The sequence below is a fragment of the Plasmodium inui genome, assembly GCF_000524495.1.
Source record: "Plasmodium inui San Antonio 1 unplaced genomic scaffold supercont1.7, whole genome shotgun sequence".
Lineage (NCBI taxonomy): Eukaryota > Apicomplexa > Aconoidasida > Haemosporida > Plasmodiidae > Plasmodium > Plasmodium inui.
In genome coordinates, this window is record NW_008481841.1 from 650,387 (window position 1) to 668,450 (window position 18,064).

Consider the following 18,064-nt stretch of genomic DNA (forward strand, 5'->3'; position numbering starts at 1 on the left):
CCACTGAAAGGTGAAGAACTGAGGGGTAGCTAACCGAAAAGATGTCCACAAAAATGGAGCACACAATGGGAAATGTTAATGTGGGAGATGCAGGGTGCATGGAGATGCTCTCTCAGATGATCTTTTAGATGTGTTGCCGGCGCCACTCCGATTCATTCGTGGGGATGTATGTTACCCTTTATGCCGTTTCTACATTTCCCCGCTCGTTTTAATACCCCCACTTTTGTCTCTCCTTTTTGCAGCCAATTATGAGGAAGATGCGCTTTTCGGTTGAGTTACTGTCCGAGTTTTTACCCCGCAGTCCAAATTTGCTAGGGCTGAACATTGCGACTAAATCGGAAATCAAGGTACATATCGGCTGACCGTTTGTTGCATGCGCGCAGTAGAGTGGGTGAGGGTTTCCTCAGCTGTGGGTCTAGGAATATGTATAAGGGGTGCACACATACATAAAAGTACCCTCTCCCTACACGTTTGTGCACCTTTTCAGATACGGATGCGGAAAAAAAAGGGAGGGGAGTTATTTCACTTCAACGACATCATGGGGACGCTGCTGCACGAGCTAGCGCACATAGTGCACAGCCGACATGACAGAGCATTTTATGAACTCTTGGACAAACTAGTGTTAGAGTATAATAAATTATACACTTTTGGAAAAACAGGAAATCAAATCAGTGGGGGGAAAAAAACAGCAGGAAGTGATTTCCGAATATGTAATAGCAGCCCCAAATTAATGGCAGCACAGGCTGCTGAAATGAGACTACTAAATAATTTTATGAAGGATGGGGAAATATTAAATATCTCCCTTGGAAGTTGCTTAACACCAGAACAGTATGATAATTTATTTAAAAATCGAAGAGAACGTGATGATCAAATTTGTTCCATTTCGAATGATATAATTGTGATGGATTCGTCGATGAATTCGACGAACCGTGACCATGGTGAAAATGGGGAAACCTCACAGAACAGAAAAAATGATTTTAGACGGTCAAATTCGTTGCAAGGAAGGAATAAAAATGTCTTCATTTCGAATTCGGATTGTATAAAGGAGGAGAAACAGCCACATGCGCCTGCGCAAAATGTGTGTAAGAAATCATTTGAGATGCCAGAAGGTAAGCGAAAAAAGAGGCAAGCGGAAAGTGAACAGGGGAGTGAAGAAAATGTTATAACTTTACCCGGTAGCATAGGAGCCACATCTAAAAACAATGGTAATAGGACTCTTTAAACGAGTATTAAAGGGGGCGCTGTGAAAATGTGCCCCATGTTAATTCGCCGAGGGGGAAGAAGGAAAATCATGCCACTGGACAAAATTAGTCATTTTTTCTTGTCCATCATTTGGAAAGAGGAAAAAGTGAAGGAGCATATTTTCCCCGTGGAGCGAAAAATAAAAAAAAAAAAAAAAAAAACAGAGTTGTTTACCACGGAAAAAATTACCCCAATTAGATGAAGGGAAATATATGAATGCTTCTTAGATTTAGGAAGCTTTGTTTGTGCGACTGGTTTGTAGATTCCTTTGAAGACGTTGTCTATTTTTTGTGTATTTTCTTTTTTTTTTACCTCTCCAGGCAGCGACTGCGTGTACATTTTAAAGGTCAAACGAGATTGCAGCGGTGTGAAACATCCTGAAAATGAGAATGGCTCGACCGTTTCGGATAATGTGGATATCAGGAAAGGCAAAAAGAGAAAAGTTATTATTCTCGATTAGGCGGTTAGTAATATAGGAATGACGTATTTCCCCGAGTGGAAAGTCCCCCCATAGTGCATATCATTTTGAATAGCTGGCGGTACGATGTGCAGATTGCGTGTGTGTTAAATGGGGATGGGCGACATTAAAGCGCAGGGGCAGACTTGTTAGCACACACGTAAATACATACCTACCTATACCTCCCCTTACACACACACTGATAATCTGTGTGCAGAACCATGTATCTACTTTCTCGTTTGCCTCATTTTTTTTGTATTTTACTTGTTCCCAAACTTGCAATTTTTGGGTACACCATTTCGAATTAACGTTTTGCCACCTCTCCGATCTGACTTTTTTTACAAAACTGCAATTTTTTTGTTAATTTATTTGTTCAAATTGGAAGAAAGACGAAGGAAGAAGTTTTTTCTTTTTTTTTATGCAACACACTGTGTGGAAATGAAGTTGGCAAAATTTTCGCCTAATGGGAAAATTTGTGCTCTACGAAAAAGCTCCGTTGAGGAGTAACAAGCTGGGGCGAAAAAATCGCTGCGATATGATAATTCGACTTTTAAGTAACATGTTCGTGGCAAATTTTGTGTACTGGAAGAAGGATCCGAGGTGTTCATTTTGAATATACCACTGGTTTTACCACTTTGCTTTATTTTCTTACGATTTTTTCCCTTATGGAGTCGCTTCCACGCCGATTTTCATTCGCGTCTGCACTGTGCGATTGTTCCTGTTTGGTTATTTCTCCATGTTTATTATTAACATCAGTGTTCTGTCTTTTCGTGTCCTATTTTGTTTGGTCTGAATTTTCCCCAACTGGTGCACCTGCCTCTAATTTTGCGTCTACATCATTTGGTTTTACGGACTGGTGTGAGGCCATCCCTGGTGGTGGAGACACTGGAATTGCGGGGGGCATCATAGATGGGGCTGGAGGAGGGAACGGTGGTTGGCCAAGACCAGGTTGCATATACATCGAATGGGGTGATGGCGGGAACATATTTGGAGAGAAATTTTGTGGAAATGCAGATCCTGGGAAGTTTATGTTGGGTGGATACTTCTGAGCAGAACCAGGTGGAGGTGTTGGAATGTTTGGTGATAATCCTGGTGGGGCAGACGGGGGAAGATTAGGTGGGGCCACACCGAAAGGAAGATTAGGAGGTGGCACATTGGGCATAGTGGCATTCTGTTGATTAACTGGTGGATACATAATAGCACCTGGAGGAGATGGCTGCATCATAGTAAAGTTGTTCGGTAAGAATAAAGGCATAGGAGGGGTGTTTTTTTTCTTCGAATCTGCGGGAACATTTGGTGATAAGTTACTTGCTGGTAATAATGGGGAATTAAATCCTGGGAAGGAAAAATTCCCCATTTGAGCTTGCTGTAGAAATTGTTCCATTGTAGGTGCCATGGTCACTTGTGCCCAGTTTACTCTCTGTTGTCTTTTAATATTTTTATCTCCTAATTTCTGTTTTAATTTGCTTAAATTTTCTTCAATTATTTCAGTTGGAACTCCATCCATTCCTCTTATGATAATTTCTGGGTCGTTTCTTTTGGGCAGAGCATTGGGTACCGTCTTTAAATTGGTTTTATGTACCTGCATCATGTGGATCACTAACCCGCTAGCTACGTCTAGTCTCCTATTGCATTGCAAACATTTAAAATGTTTCGCTTTCTGATGCTGGATGAGGACCTTCTCATCATCGAATTCTCTGTCACAGTAGTAGCAAAAGGGCTTCAGTTCGATATTTATTTTTCGCTTCTTCCTCCCCATTTTTGTTTTTTTCCTATTTTTTTATTCTGCTTCGTGTAGGAGCGGCTTAACAGCTGCCCCTTTAGTTACGTATAAAACACAACTGGGACAATCACTGCGCTTGTGCTTCCACTTGTGGCCATATTCCTGGGGAGAAAAGTTTTCACACGCGAAGATTTATCAGGTTCTAAAAAATGAGGCAAGTACGTAAACCTCCCTGCTGTGTATATTAACTCAGCGGCGACTGCACAGCGTGCTAAAGAGTGCTGCTTCCGAATGATGTTCGCCCATTTTTGGTTCCCAATTTAGCGCATACGATTAGGTACATGCATATGTACGTATAACACAAAGTCGTGTGAAGAATGATTAAGGAACGTCGCCAACTTGTGTGCTTTTATTCGAAATTAATCTCAAAAAAAGAAAAAAAAAAAAAAACAAAGCTGATTCGCTTGAACACGTTGTATTTGTGGTGATTCCTTCCCCAGAAAAAAATAGGCCCTACAAAAAGAAAAAAAAAAAATCCAAATACTATTTTTCAAAGGGGGTAGATTTTGTCACATTTATTGTTTCGCAGAGAGGAGAAGCATTCCACTGCAAGATGCACTTCCCACCTTTTTGTACAAGTGGGCTATGTCACGTGTTCGCGAAGGATACATTAGGATTTTTCTCTCTGAAGAGTCAGCAGCAATTGTGCGTATATCCACATGAATGTAGTGCAACGCCTGACAAGAGCACACTGCACATATCTCGCCAAACGTATGACAAAAGATGTGTTTAACTTTTCGAACTTTTTCGCGTGAAGGGCATATCAAAGGGAAAGGAACAAAATTGAAGAATCTTCGCTTTTCACCCTCTTTGGCCAAGCACCACAACAGGGATAGCACTGCGGAGGTGCATACTTGTCTGGGTCCTTATGACCTACAGGGAAGCCAAGCTAACACGTATGCATAGCATATACAGGACGTATGTATTCACCTTCTGAGCCTGTCTTCAGTTATGCTTTCCACGACTCGCATGCCAAACGTTTAAGCCTTACGTGGGTACCTTTCGACAGCATCACAGTTGTAAATATGTGAATATCTCTCCATTCGTCACCCTCACATGGTACTTATTTAGACAACCTGATGTCTACATGTACGTGCCAATCAGAAGGAGAAGAAAAGGAGAGAATTTTCACTCAATGGACTTCGCTATATGGTGCTATGTGTAGAGATAGTTTTACAAACGGAAGTACCACTCTGGGGCGTATATTTCACCCTCTCAGAAAAAGGGGACACCCAGTTTGAGTGTTCCAGAGGATGGTGCTTAATGAATGAGTAACGTCGCATTTCACGAAGGCATAATAACTGTATAAGTGCATATCTGTGCGGATTTAAATGAGGGCCAATTATTGGAAACCCAAAAAAATGTGCATCGGAGAGGTTACCACTATTTTAGGTCACGTGCGAGGCGTATTCTCCGAGTACTCTTTTGACAGCGCGAAGATTTAGTTTAACGCTGCAGGTGATTGTGGTGGTCCCTTTAATTAGCAATTTAAGGGACAAATTGGTTGGAGATCATCAGCCGGAAGAAATGAGACATAAGTGTATAGGTAGACATATATATTTATGTGCGTAGGAAAATTGATGGACACCCTCCCCTGTGCAGCAAGACGCAGTAACAATATGTATATCAAAATGGGGGTCCATTGGCTATGCCCAAGCAGACGCTTCAGCACAGTGAGAAGTCTAATGAGCAGCCCATTCAACATTTACACAAACAACTGCTTAGTCTCTTCGAATCAATTCTTTAGTGAAGTTTTCTTAATGAATAAAAAACTTGCGTACTATGTAAACGATTATTTTGGGCTTCCCGGCTGGTCAAATAGTAGGGGGAAAAAAATAGGGTGCCTTTTCCCCCCATGTTACTCTCAACTGGTTTTTCAATTTTGTGTTTTAATGAACAATTACGATTATGTGTCCATCCCAACACCTGTAAAAAAGACAAAGCAGATAAAGCAAAAATATTCCTTTTACATAGCAGAGAATAACATCGATTTAATTCTTTGCCATCCATTCTACAAGCATTTTATCGAAGAAATTACTCTTAACTTGCAAATTCCTTTTCTAATATGTTACGACAGGCCGGATATTTTATCGCATGAGGAGTATTTGGACGATTTGAAAGAAGGGCGCGAAAAATTCGGTGATAAGTTTATGTACCAGCCGAAGAAGGATGAACAATGGACGAATGGGAAAATGTGGGAAGAGATAAAAGAAGTGCAAAAGAGATATTTCATCGGAGGGGTTGCGGAAGATACAGATAATTCTGTCACCAGGGGGATGATCTCCAGACAGAGTGATTCCCCTTGTGCCTTCCATTTGTACTTATCCAAAGAAAACGAGTGCGACAAGAGCGTACAGTTTTTATCAACCTGCATTTTCAATCAGTCTATGCAATTATCGAACTTCTTCAATTGGGAGCAAAACAACACCATCGCTTTGATGTGTGTGCCAGCAAACAATATACATTATTTTGATGTTCTCTTTAGCCTGTTATTTTCTGGCGCAACTGTTACTTTCCCCGAAGCGAGCAAAAAGAAGACGTTAAATTATAATAGCTATATGGATTGGTTTAAAGAACATATGAAAAGTAAAGATAACAATTTCGCTGTTCACAATTTGCTACTTAAAAAGGACTTCACAGATGATGATTTTAATTTTATTGATGGCATGAATTTATTTGAAGAGTTATTCCATGTGCAGAAGCCCATAAATATGCTGGTCTGTAACAATTATTTAATTCGCGATTTTCTTTTTTTTTTTAAAAACTCCGATATGGATATGGGAACAAAAATGGAGTTTATCCAAAAGAAGGCATCTCATGTACGCACCATACTCCTTAACGGAAATGAAATAATGCCAGGAATTAACATAAATTACGTGGAACAAATAAAAGACGTTTTTATCAATGCTAAAATATATCTGCGCTATGTAGTGCAAGAAGTAGGAACAGTCAGCATAATGGAGTTGGGTCAATTGGAGCAGGACAACATCGCATATGAAAGAAAATTAGCTGGATATGTTCTTCCAAGTGTTCATGTGCAAATTGATCCAAAAACGAATGTTATGAAAATAAAATCAGATAATGTGTTTAGTCAGTATTACAATAATGGGAAGCTGACAACTCAGGCGTTTGACCGGGGAGGCTTCTTCAAAACCAAGTATGTGGCCTCGCTAGGGGAGAATGCCCTTTTGAAAATCGAGGGTATTCATAACGACGTGGAGAACCTCCCCGACGAGTATTACCTCTATTTTAGGCAGCGGCGGGACAAGATGGAGAAGCACCCCCCTGGGTACCTCAAGCGCGTGCGCCTGCAGGGTCAGATATGGGGCAACTTCCATGCCAACCGGAGAAACTGGAAGCGCAAGTTTTGATGAAGCGGCATCGAAGTTGTGGCCAGGCGGTATCAAAATTGTGACACATCTTTGTCGGAGTTGTGACGATGATGCGGCGAAGTTGACACAAAGTGGAAATATTATTACGAAAAAAACGCACCAACTGGGACAAACGTGCCAACTGCGTCAACCGCACTTTGCCCAAATAAGTGCAGCAGCGTGGTACGGCGGCGGGCTACAAGAGATATACCGTAAATTGTTAGGGGGGGGCCAAAAATGAAGGCCCACCAGGGGGAGGGACATCAACTTGGCAGTGCACACAAAAATTAGTAGCCAATTTTATGACAGTAGGTATAACGTTCATGGGCACCCTTTTTTATTCATCCATTATGAAGTATTCCTCCTCATGGGCGAATCATAGCGTTGTTGTGATTCTCTGGAGAATCTCCTTAACCTGTTGACGCAGCTTCGCATGGCTGCTGATCACCTCGATGTCGTACTTTGTGTAGCATATCACTTTGGAGTTAATTGAATTGATGGTAATGCTCCACAAGTAGTTTTCCGTCTGCACGTCGGGCGTGCTTATTCCCTCTGAATGGTTTACTACTAAATCGTTTTCTCTGTAGCCAAACTGGAGTAAATTATCAACGAAATCTTCTTCGCGTATGGACCCAAACATGAGATTCACGCCCTTTTCGTTAATCCATTCATTATCTGTTTTTTTATTATCTACCTCCCTGCTGTGTAAGGCCGATTTGCATATTTCCATTTGACCTTCCTTTATATAATCCCCAAAGAGTGTGCTATTATATGTGCATCTCACCTTGGCGTAATGGAGGTTATCTACCTTGGTTAATATTTTTTTCAAATTGTTTGTGCCATCGACACTAAAGGGAACGGGGTGCATGTTTTTACCCACCTGGGAAAATGTGTCATAAATAATTTCCCTCGTGCGTAGTGGGTAAATGTAGATGATGTCGTTTTGGTTCACTTCTCCATGTGGATTTCCATTTGCGTAGTTTCCGTATGGAGGGTTGCTCGTGCTTTTATTGTAATTTTCTTTTCCCCCGTTTTTTTCTCCAACATTGTAGCTGATTTGTTTGCCTACATGTGTGGTGTCCCCTTGACTGCTTATCCAAGGTGAACTGTACCCCCTCTCAAATCCATGGGGCAGTAGATACACACATTTTTTATTGGCGCTGGTTTTTATAATTTCCCAAATGTCTGACTCATTTAGATCGAAAGAAATGGGGCAAAAAAAGACATTTATTTTTTTAAGGTAGATGTGGAAGGGGGCCAACACAGATACAGGGTCGTAGTAGGGATCGACTAGCAGAAGTGCATTGTTTTCTTCCATGGCCCACTTTTCTAACAAGGTGGATGATTCAAAAAATCGCAAAGATGAATCTTGGACAAAACATACACATGGGTACCTAAACAATTTGGTTATATCATTTATGTCATTTCCTGTAATTAGTCGATTATTCTTTATCATAATTTCAATGGAAAAAGGTCCCTGTGGATTGGACACTTTGCTGCATTTTTTTTTCCTCGATTCTTCCACCCATTCGGCACAAAGATCTGCTTGGTGAATCACATTGCTGATGTTTCCTATTATGGTAAAGATTGGCACTTGTTCTTCTTTGGCTAAATATTTACTGATGGCTACGCCTATCAACTCGATTAACTCGAGGAAGTACAAGAAGTGCAGGTCCACAGGGATCAGTACGCATCCCTTGCTTTTGATCGTGCGCAGGATAATGGAGCATATCCTATTTAGGCTATCTTTGTAGTTCTTTTCGACGTACATGTTTATTTTTTCCCTGGTTCGTTCATTGGGGGGATCTTCGTTGCGGGGGTCTTCACTGGGAGAGCCTTCACTGGGACGATTTTTGCTGGGAGGACTTTTGCTGGGAACGCTTCTTCTTGGGGTGCTTCTGTTTGGAGCTTGCCCTTTTGAGGGTCCTCCGCTTTGCGCGTTCCTCCCCTCGGACGGCTCCTCCGCACTTGTATCCCCCTTCACATATGCGCTAAAAAGAACAAAGTCTGCCTTTTCCAAGCATGACAAATCTAGCGGAGAAGGGTGCCTTTTAATATTATAGCAGCTTTTGTTAATAATGCATAAATTCATAAGGTCCGTCTTAACAACAAAGTTGCAGCTGCCCAAGGAGTACCCACTGCTGTAGGGAGTAATACAGACAATTTCATCATTTTGCTGGAAGGTTATTTTTTCTTTATATGATAATAAATGTAGAGAATTTCGGAATCTTAATTTTAAATCCAAATATTCATCAGTGTTGAAATTATCTTTGCTGAAATGGTATTCTCTGGAATTGTCTTCTCTGAAACTCTCTTGGCTAAACTCCTTTTTCCGATCATCTTCTTCATTCCAGGGAGGCAAATAATTCTCCTTTGTCTGTAAATTCTCGACTGCGCTTAATGCGAAGGTGAAGGTTATTTTTGTGCAAACTATGTGCGTATCTGATACGTCGAAATATTTGCAAAATATTGGTAACCCCATGAAACATTCACTGCAGGAAATTAAAATGATGTGAATTTTTATCGGCACGGTACTTCTGTTTAGTAATAACTTATTCGATAGAGCTTCCGTCTCCAGGTTCGTTATCCGTATGTATTTATCCTCATGAGACTTGTCTTCATCCACATTGTTGCAGCTTATTGTGCTTTTCTTAAAATTCAGTATTTCCCTTGGGTTCAGAGGTAAATCGCAGAGAATGTTGAATGATCCTATCGTTATTAGGTGGCTGCTGACGCTTTCGTGGTCGCACAGTTTAGTCACTTTGAAGGAGTCGAACATTTTGGGGGGAGTTTATCTCGGTGATGATGGGATATTCCCTGTGTGACTTTTCACTTGGGGGAAAGAAACAAGCCCGTGGCTACCCCGCGCTCCTGTTTAAGATCGCCTGTCTACACCGGCGTATGCAGGGATGTACGCACATGGTACAGCTCACTTAGAGGAACATCATCCACTTTGGAAAGCGCATTTGTGCTTTTCCAGTGCGGCGCTTCTCTATGGTAGTTCCTTGTCGGCCCGTTCAAACAGTCTGCATCCATCTAAAGGTTAGTTTTTTGTACCCTTTTTTCTCTTCTTTTTTGCATCCAACGAGCTTCATATGTAGGCCATTTACAGGAACAAATTGTTGCTAAATTTTACCCACTACTTTAAGTCAACATATCGGATAAAAGTGCTCATTTTAAGTTGCGCACTTGTACGGATTTATACGTATTGGAAGGGGAGGATGACAAAGTGGCTACCTCTTCCAAAAGAAAAAAAAAATAAAGTGATCATTTTTTTTTTTGTTTCTTTCCCGGCGATTATGTAACAATTTTACTAATTTGCATTTTAAATTATCTGGGAAGGCGAAAAAAACTCGAGTTCAATCACCGTTGCAGGGGAGTTACAAAAAAGATAAAGTCGAATTTGACGTGCCTGTGGATCCGCTGCTTGGCCAATGGAATTACAAGAAGCAATTTAAAAGGAACGCTGTTCTATGGCGAAATTTGCCGCCTATTCGAGTTGTCATTTTTTATGTGCCTATTATGTAAGCCACGTCAATGCGGGGGTGTTCCAACATGCACATGCTTTTTGTTCCTGCGTATGCGACCATGGAAACGTTTTGAAACATCAAATGAGCAGAAAAGAAAAAGAAAAAAAATGGAAAAATATGTATATATATCCATATGTATAACTATATATACATCCTCGGTCCTTGCCCCGCGAAGCAATGACACTGGGTGACAGACTGTAGGGGAGGAAAATTGTCGCGTAAAAACAAAAAATTTAGCATGACAGACACAGCTACGCGAAATGTATACCTTTTTTATGACTTAAACGTTGTAGGCAGGGGAGGAACACTTCTTCACAGAAATTTTCCAGCTTGACATGAAAAATTACCACTACCACAACCCTCCGAGCGCGTGCTACGGTTGACAGACAATGATTAGCTCCGCCTTATTATGAGCGATAAGATTTATTAAATCTTCATCCGTAATGTCTTTTATTTTTGAGCCAAAATTTGTTTGTATTTTGCTCTTGTACGCTACGTGTATTTCGGCCAGCCTTTTTTTAGCAGACCTCGGATTTTTTTCATCTTTCATTTTGCATTTCTTTCTCTTTAAAAATATCCAAATGGTTGCAATTAAAATGGCAAGAAAAAAGAGTAAGGAGGCAAATTTTATCATCCATTTGTAATTTGGGGGAGACCCTTTTTTATATCTTTTTTTTCCACCTCGTGTGGTTTCTCCTACAATGGTCATCCTTTTCGCACACAAGTCGCAAATTGCTGGGTCTTGAAATAAAAATATAAGTATGGGGTTACTAAGGAGAAGATTTTTTATCAAGGGGGTTAAGCAGTGTGACAAGTAGAGTGATGTATTAGATATGCCTCCAACAGAGCCACACGGTTTTGACGTATTTTTGTGTGTATGTTTTTTTGCAATATAACTTATTAGCACATTATCAGCGTAAGCTTCACCCTCCTCTACAAATGTGTTTGAGTGGTGAAAAAAACTATTTTTTTCCCTTTCCCTTTCAGCCATGAGTTCATTAAACAACTGCATTAATGGATCTACTTGACAAGAATTGTTTTCGTCTCCATGATTATACCTTTTAGGATTTCCTTCCTTGGGTAAATTTTCCATACAAGGAAATTTATTTCCGGGGGGTGGCTTATTCCAATTCGCGTCGGTCTTAGCTGGTTTAGCGCTGCCTACATATTGTTCTCTCTGCAGTGCACCTTCGTAAAATGGTTCCGTCTCTCCTTTCCTAAGGCTAAATTCGATGCTGCCGTAATTATCACACAGCGGGTCCACCCCAAGGCCATTCCCCTTTGTGTGACTCCTTTTGCATTTCTTAGCTTCATAAAATCCGAGAGGCATATAGACATATTTCTCCCCACCCCCGATTGATAGGAATTCAAAAAGGGGCTCCCAAACGGTAAATTTGATCTTTCCATGTTCAAAGGAATCAACAATTTCGATCATTTGATCATTTTTTACAAAGTGAGCGAAGTGAAAAAAATATTCAATAGAATGGTACAAATTAATGCCATTTTTACAATGATGCAAAATTATTTTTTCCTTGATGAACAGATATGTCTTCGTAGTTACGTCATATTTTTGGAAGGAGCAAAAGTCTGCACAACAAATTTTTAAAAAATCGCCGCTCCTTATTTTGTGTAACTCAATTTTGACAGTGTCTTCAACATGAAGACAAGTGAAGAGCGGCGCGCATAGATAAAATACGTTCCATAGGGCGCATAGGGCACACAATAGATTAATCATTTTTTTTTTTTCCTTTTCTTTCGTTGCATTCTGCGCAGTTTCTAGGCTTGCATAGGAGGGAAGCCCTTAAATGGGTATGTCCCTATCAGTGTACATGTTTTTCATACTCAACAATGTATCAGAGTCAACAATGGGATAGGGACGCTAATGGAACTGCTCGTATGTACTTTTTTAAAAAGTATCGCGCCTCTAACCTTCCTTCCGTTAAACGTGTCCTGAATCGTAAAGCATTTCTGGGGGAAGTTCATTATGCCCATGGAGAGCAGGGACAAAATTGCTCAAAAAAGGTTAATTCGAGGAAGTTCCCTTCCATTTTGTACGTATATCCTCGTGGTGCACCGTTGGTAGCTGTAAATACAGAGCCGTGGGGAGAAACACCAACACTTGCCGCGTGAATACATTTGCACATATATGTATGTACAGATATACACAATACACGTACCAAGTTAGAAGGACGCGTGAACAGATGCACACCATTTTAAAACCCTGCATGCTAAAAGAAAAAAAAGCAGCCAATGAAAAATAAATTACCAACACAAGCGTTTTATTCCTCCAATTTGGGGGCTATACAAAAAAAAAAAAAAAAAAAATGAGACAAATATTGTTTCGAGCAAATTTTAACAGGACAAAATTGTTAATTAAAAATTAGTGAGCAAATTTGTTACTTAAATGAAAAATTAAGGAGGTGAAGACGGATGAGGGAGACTCACAAACGGGGAAAAAAAAAAAAAATATAAATATGTATACACATATACATATACGTACACATATATCTTCATGTACATGTCAACATTTGTGCGCGTAGATGTCGAAGTATTCCCTTTCCACGTCATGCAAAGTGGGAGCACAAATGATTAAAGAGTGTAGGGGGTCATTGTAAGTGATCGACTTCAGCGCCAATAAGTTGCCTGATACAATCTGCTGACTGTTTGACCCTATGCGAACAATGGCAATGCCTCGCGTGTTATCCGTAATGACATTTTTTTTAAGAACCTCTTCACAATAAAGGAGCTGTTCAATAGCCTCGTTAATGGTCATATATCTGGATGGCTCATAAATGTTTTTATTTTTCATCATATTTTCTATGGTCCTTTCTTTTACTTTAATATCTAGTAAGCATAAGGTGTGGAAATTGTTGTCTAAATTTACCTTAATTTTATCGTAAAAGCTAGTGGGTCTGTAACTTTCCTCAAAATATGGAATGGACACAGTTTGACCAAAGTTGTAAAGTTGCATTCCACTTTCTCCTATGGCTGACATGATGGATGCATTATGAATTACCTGGACATGAATATTTTTTTTTTTTGCGCGAAGGATAATGTCGTGATGTGTCGTTGCACATAATGGGTCTCCGACAACTAGGAAAGACACTTTTTTATTTACTGCTTCTTCTAGTATCTCTTCACAATTTTCTTCTGCAAGATTTCTGTCTACTTCCTTAATATTTTTTTTGTAAAATTCTTCTAAGGCATTTTTTGAAACCAATAAAACGGACGTGTATGATTCTAGATATACTACGTCTGACATTTCAATCAGCTCCTTTCCCTTTACGCTGACGTCTCTTTCGTCCCCCAGCCCGAGGCCGATGATGTACAGTGCCATCATGTGGGCAGTTGGTCTCCGTGTGGGCGTTCCGAGGGGTACGCTCAGGCCAACACGGCTGGGCGTATGTGAACGGTTATGCACATGTGTGTGCGTGCGCTTAAATGGGTACTTATATTATATATATCCGCCCTGTCGTACGTATGCAATAATGCGCGCTTCACGTGGTGGCTATTTTATAAAAAAGGTGCACGGCGCAACTGCTTTTGCCATTGCGCAGGGGGTAATATGGTGAAGCTGTTTGACTAGGAGCGGAGGCACTGAGAAATTTAGCAACGGTTGACGCACGCGCTGTTTTCTTCTGGGACTTTCCTAGTTGCAATGCCCTGTATGCGGTTTCGCTGAAAGCAGTTTTGCCAACGCCTTTCACTAAACAGGAGCCTCGCTAAAAGAATTATTTCCCCAATCGTCTGTGAATTCGCAATTTTACCGAATATCCTGCCGGATACATTTCGGTAAACCTCTTCTTTTCAGATCTTCCCTTTACTAAGATCTACATACAGAATAAGCGTCCGCCCGTGGCATAGAGGTTAATGGTATGGTGAAGCACAGATTGGAGTCAATTCTGGCATGGAAATAAATTATACATCCCCCCCTGTGCCGTTCGTTACGCCTTTCTTGTTTTGCCCCTATAAAGTAATGAACTGTGAACAGTGCCGTAGAGATATTTGCCTTAAAACTCTTCCGCCGTAATGTTCTTCTTTTGCTTACCCTCATCTTGGCCTCCTCTTTTTCTCCCCTATTTATTTTCTTCAAGGCACATATATAAATAAGGCTAAAAAGTTGTAATTTTTTTTCCTCCCTCCCACCGCAAGGCACCCTTCCACATACCATGCTCATAATACCAGTTATATGTAGTAATGAGAAGAAAAAAAAAAGAAAAAAATCAACATTGTTCATATAAAATATAGCGTTATGCTGCTCCTGCCGCTGATCCTGCCCTTGTTCTGTTTCTTCTCCAGTTTGCTCATCTACGCTTCTCTTGCTGCTTATCATCAGCTGCACGTGTGATACATTTGTATGCCTTTGAAGGCTGCTCATATATAAGTAGAATTTTATATATACCAAATTGCACAAATAATCCCCTCCCCCCTTTAAATGCCATTTGTTAGTTTTACCTATTGCACAATTCTTCCCAATAATGAGCGACAACTTAGAAAAATTTTCGACTGTTGACCTGTTGAATGAATTGAAAAGAAGATACTCATGTTTAAATAAACCGGATGGAAGGTACATCTTTTTGGGAGCCCCTGGTTCGGGAAAGGTATGAAAAGAGAAGAAAGTTCTAATTTGTTGTGAAAATGCAGATGGAGAAGTTTATCCATTTATTTCTGTCGGCCGGGTAGTGGCCTGCGTGTAGTACCCGCATGTGTGGTTGAGGGTTTTTCTAGCGCGACCAGTTGTATGGTGTGTATATATACGCGTACCTACATGGTTGTGAGAGAGATGTTGACGAGATCGCACAGGTGCACACACACGTAATTTTTTTCCATGATTTTTCTAAGGGGACGCAATCGCTCAATCTGAAGAAGTCGCACTGCTACTGCCATTTGTCTACTGGAGACCTACTAAGAGAAGCAGCGGAAAAGAAAAATGATATAGGAAATAAAATCCGAAATATTATCAATGAAGGAAAGCTGGTGGATGATGATGTGGTTCTAACTTTGGTGGACGATAAGTTAAAATCTCCACAATGTAAAAAGGGATTTATCCTTGATGGTTATCCACGAAATGTGAAACAGGCGGAAGATTTAAATAAGTTGTTACAAACGAATCAAATGAAGCTGAATGGAGTTTTCTACTTTAACGTCCCAGACGATGTATTAGTCAAGCGAATAAGTGGCCGATTAATTCACAAACCTTCGGGAAGAATTTACCATAAAACTTTTAATCCTCCAAAAACGCCTTTTAAGGATGATATAACAAATGAGCCCTTAATACAGAGAGAAGACGATAATGAGGAAGTTTTAAAAAAAAGGCTCAACGTTTTTAAAAGTGAAACAACTCCTTTAATCAATTATTATAAAGACAAAAATTTATTAATCAATTTGGATGCAACACAGCCTGCAAATGATCTCGAAAAAAAGATATCGCAGCATATAGGTGGATAATCGTCTACCTGTCCCTCCTGTTGGCGAAGCTCTCAGAATTCTGTTTTACTAAACTGTGTCATTCCTTATCTATGTGGATATGCGCATGTAGCATGTGTGCGTCATTTTTTTTCCCATCATTCTTAAAAATCGCAATTTGTTTCGAACCTTGGTCCAAGGCGATTGTTCGCATCACCGAGGGTAAAAATTTGGAAGCTGGTTAGGCGTCTCTATTCGTGAATAGGGTTGTTTCTTTTTTGAGAAAAAAAACGAAAAAAAAAAAAATGTGCCCTCGCTGGGCGAATTCTTGATTGTGGCAATTTTTTTTTATACTATTCCTATTCTTCCCCTTGGTTTCTCCTTTTTTACATTTTGCTAGCATATTACGAGAAGTCTATTTGAATTTTATTTGCACCTTTTATTTTATTTATCGAACTTTGGAAGCATTTATAAAAATATGTCTCTCCTTCGTCCTCCATCCATTCAATCGTTTTTGTTTTAAAAAAACTACAATGCAGATGTGTGATATTAATTTAAAAAATGTGGAAAATGGAAAAGACCGCTTTGGAAATGGTAAAAGTTGGACGGCACGAATAATTCGCACTGCATTTGCAGATTTAGAAATATGCCCATTAAGGGGCGTGTTCCGCCACGCTTTTTCAGTCCGTTGTACGATGTCTTGTTGCTCTAGCTGCGAGCAACATTTTTAATGCTAAAGTTTTTCCCCCCATTCGGTGTTGAATGGAGCAGTTTTTATAAACATGCCCAATCTGTTTCCTCAGTATACACATTTGCAAACACAAATGCAGAAAAAAGGGGAGCGACTATGGTGAAGAATGCCATGCGTCAAAAGAGCAACGCGCGGCGATACTTCACATTTTCTTTGTTATAAAAATGGAAGTCCGTTAAAAAATCTTCTCATAATTTTCCCCGAATGATAGCGCAAAATGAGGTTTACATAACCGTCTGGAACGTTAAAATTTACATATACCTATAGCATACCCCCTTTTTTTTTAACTTCCATTTGGAGTCACTTTTACGCACCATTTCGTGCAGTTTCGGGAGCCTTCCTCTGTTCTGTACTGTTTGCACATGGGACAAAATTTTCAAAAGGAATTTGTTTCTTCCTTTTTGTCAAATGTTCGCACACTTATCATCTACTTACAAGCCAGTATTGTTGATCGGAATACACAAAACAACGGTGGGGATGTTTCACCCCCTGCTCTGTAGTTTTCGGGGAGCAGAGTTTACCACGTCTCAATTTTTTTTTAGACAGGATCAAGTCATGTAGGTAGAAGGCATTAGGCCTAATCCTTCTTCTTCCCCTTTATATGTGTACAGATTCATTGCTTAAGAAACACATCGCAGCGACGTTAAAATTTTTTTATTTGTCCCAGTGCATAAAGTTAGCAAAAAATGAAAGCGGAGAGATCGGGAAAGGTAACTCGCCCCCTTTTTTTGTTGATGCTAAACGCCACACGGAGGGACCACTGCTGAAAACAGACAGCTATGTGTTGTGCGTGGAGTTAGGGTCAAAATGAACACCCAAACGTTGAGCAAATGCGAACCACCTTTATCATTACTGGTACCACAAACGGTGCGTGGTGTCAAGGGGTAAACAAATGAGCGATGAATTTATCACGTATAAATTAACAGAAAAGAATTCCGCACGAACAAGATAGCACATATTCGGTGCAATTCTTAATGGCTCAATGGTTTGCATAAATCAGAATTTAAAACTATCAATTTCTTAAGCTTAAGAATTGTATGAGGTGAGTATTATGCAGAATGGGATCTGCACTTATTTTTACAATTCCCTTTGCACGCCTCATGTTTGCCAAATGGCGAATTTTCTTTCCCCTTCTTTTTTTTTTTTTTTTTTTTCCCTTTCAATTTATTACCTAAGCCATCTTTCCTGCTTACCTCCTTCATCGCATTTCATCAAGCCTCCTTAGAACAGATAATATTGGAGAAATAAAACTCTTCATGGAACGCGTCAATGAGAAGTTTTTTACCTCATTCGGTTTCTTCGGCTTTAACGCGGGATTGGGGGGTACGTAAGAATGCAGATATGCAATTTTGTACGTATAAGTATATATATTATGCCGCTAACAAGATGATGGGTTTCACCCCCCCTCTATATACACGGCATCGAATCATCTCAAATAACATCTCATATCCTATCGCATCACATCACTGCTTTCCTCACACGGCAGAATAAACCTCGCGAATGACCTTTTCTTTCATTTTTAAA

General features: G+C 40.1%; 7 protein-coding genes across 7 annotated transcripts; 3 read left to right on the forward strand and 4 right to left on the reverse strand.

Moving 5' to 3' along the window:
- Positions 1-65: 65 nt before the first annotated feature.
- On the forward strand, positions 66-1,702 carry C922_02179 (hypothetical protein; the record flags this gene model as incomplete). The annotated part of the gene is made up of 4 exons (XM_008817778.1): positions 66-80; positions 243-347; positions 488-1,205; positions 1,563-1,702. 4 exons carry the CDS (start codon positions 66-68, stop codon positions 1,700-1,702), a joined length of 978 nt encoding a protein of 325 aa, XP_008816000.1.
- Positions 1,703-2,474: 772 nt separating this feature from the next.
- C922_02180 (hypothetical protein) lies at positions 2,475-3,458 on the reverse strand (the record flags this gene model as incomplete). The annotated part of the gene is made up of 2 exons (XM_008817779.1): positions 2,475-2,569; positions 2,828-3,458. 2 exons carry the CDS (start codon positions 3,456-3,458, stop codon positions 2,475-2,477), a joined length of 726 nt encoding a protein of 241 aa, XP_008816001.1.
- A 1,355-nt stretch (positions 3,459-4,813) lies between these two features.
- C922_02181 (hypothetical protein) lies at positions 4,814-6,853 on the forward strand (the record flags this gene model as incomplete). Its single annotated transcript, XM_008817780.1, has 2 exons — positions 4,814-4,874; positions 5,085-6,853. 2 exons carry the CDS (start codon positions 4,814-4,816, stop codon positions 6,851-6,853), a joined length of 1,830 nt encoding a protein of 609 aa, XP_008816002.1.
- A 376-nt stretch (positions 6,854-7,229) lies between these two features.
- On the reverse strand, positions 7,230-9,632 carry C922_02182 (hypothetical protein; the record flags this gene model as incomplete). The annotated part of the gene is made up of 1 exon (XM_008817781.1): positions 7,230-9,632. One exon carries the CDS (start codon positions 9,630-9,632, stop codon positions 7,230-7,232), a length of 2,403 nt encoding a protein of 800 aa, XP_008816003.1.
- A 1,124-nt stretch (positions 9,633-10,756) lies between these two features.
- C922_02183 (hypothetical protein) lies at positions 10,757-12,118 on the reverse strand (the record flags this gene model as incomplete). The annotated part of the gene is made up of 1 exon (XM_008817782.1): positions 10,757-12,118. The coding sequence occupies one exon, from the start codon at positions 12,116-12,118 to the stop codon at positions 10,757-10,759; it is 1,362 nt and encodes a 453-aa protein (XP_008816004.1).
- A 786-nt stretch (positions 12,119-12,904) lies between these two features.
- On the reverse strand, positions 12,905-13,723 carry C922_02184 (diphthine synthase; the record flags this gene model as incomplete). The annotated part of the gene is made up of 1 exon (XM_008817783.1): positions 12,905-13,723. The coding sequence occupies one exon, from the start codon at positions 13,721-13,723 to the stop codon at positions 12,905-12,907; it is 819 nt and encodes a 272-aa protein (XP_008816005.1).
- A 1,138-nt stretch (positions 13,724-14,861) lies between these two features.
- On the forward strand, positions 14,862-15,831 carry C922_02185 (adenylate kinase; the record flags this gene model as incomplete). Its single annotated transcript, XM_008817784.1, has 2 exons — positions 14,862-14,984; positions 15,226-15,831. The coding sequence occupies 2 exons, from the start codon at positions 14,862-14,864 to the stop codon at positions 15,829-15,831; spliced, it is 729 nt and encodes a 242-aa protein (XP_008816006.1).
- Between the last annotated feature and the right edge of the window lie 2,233 nt (positions 15,832-18,064).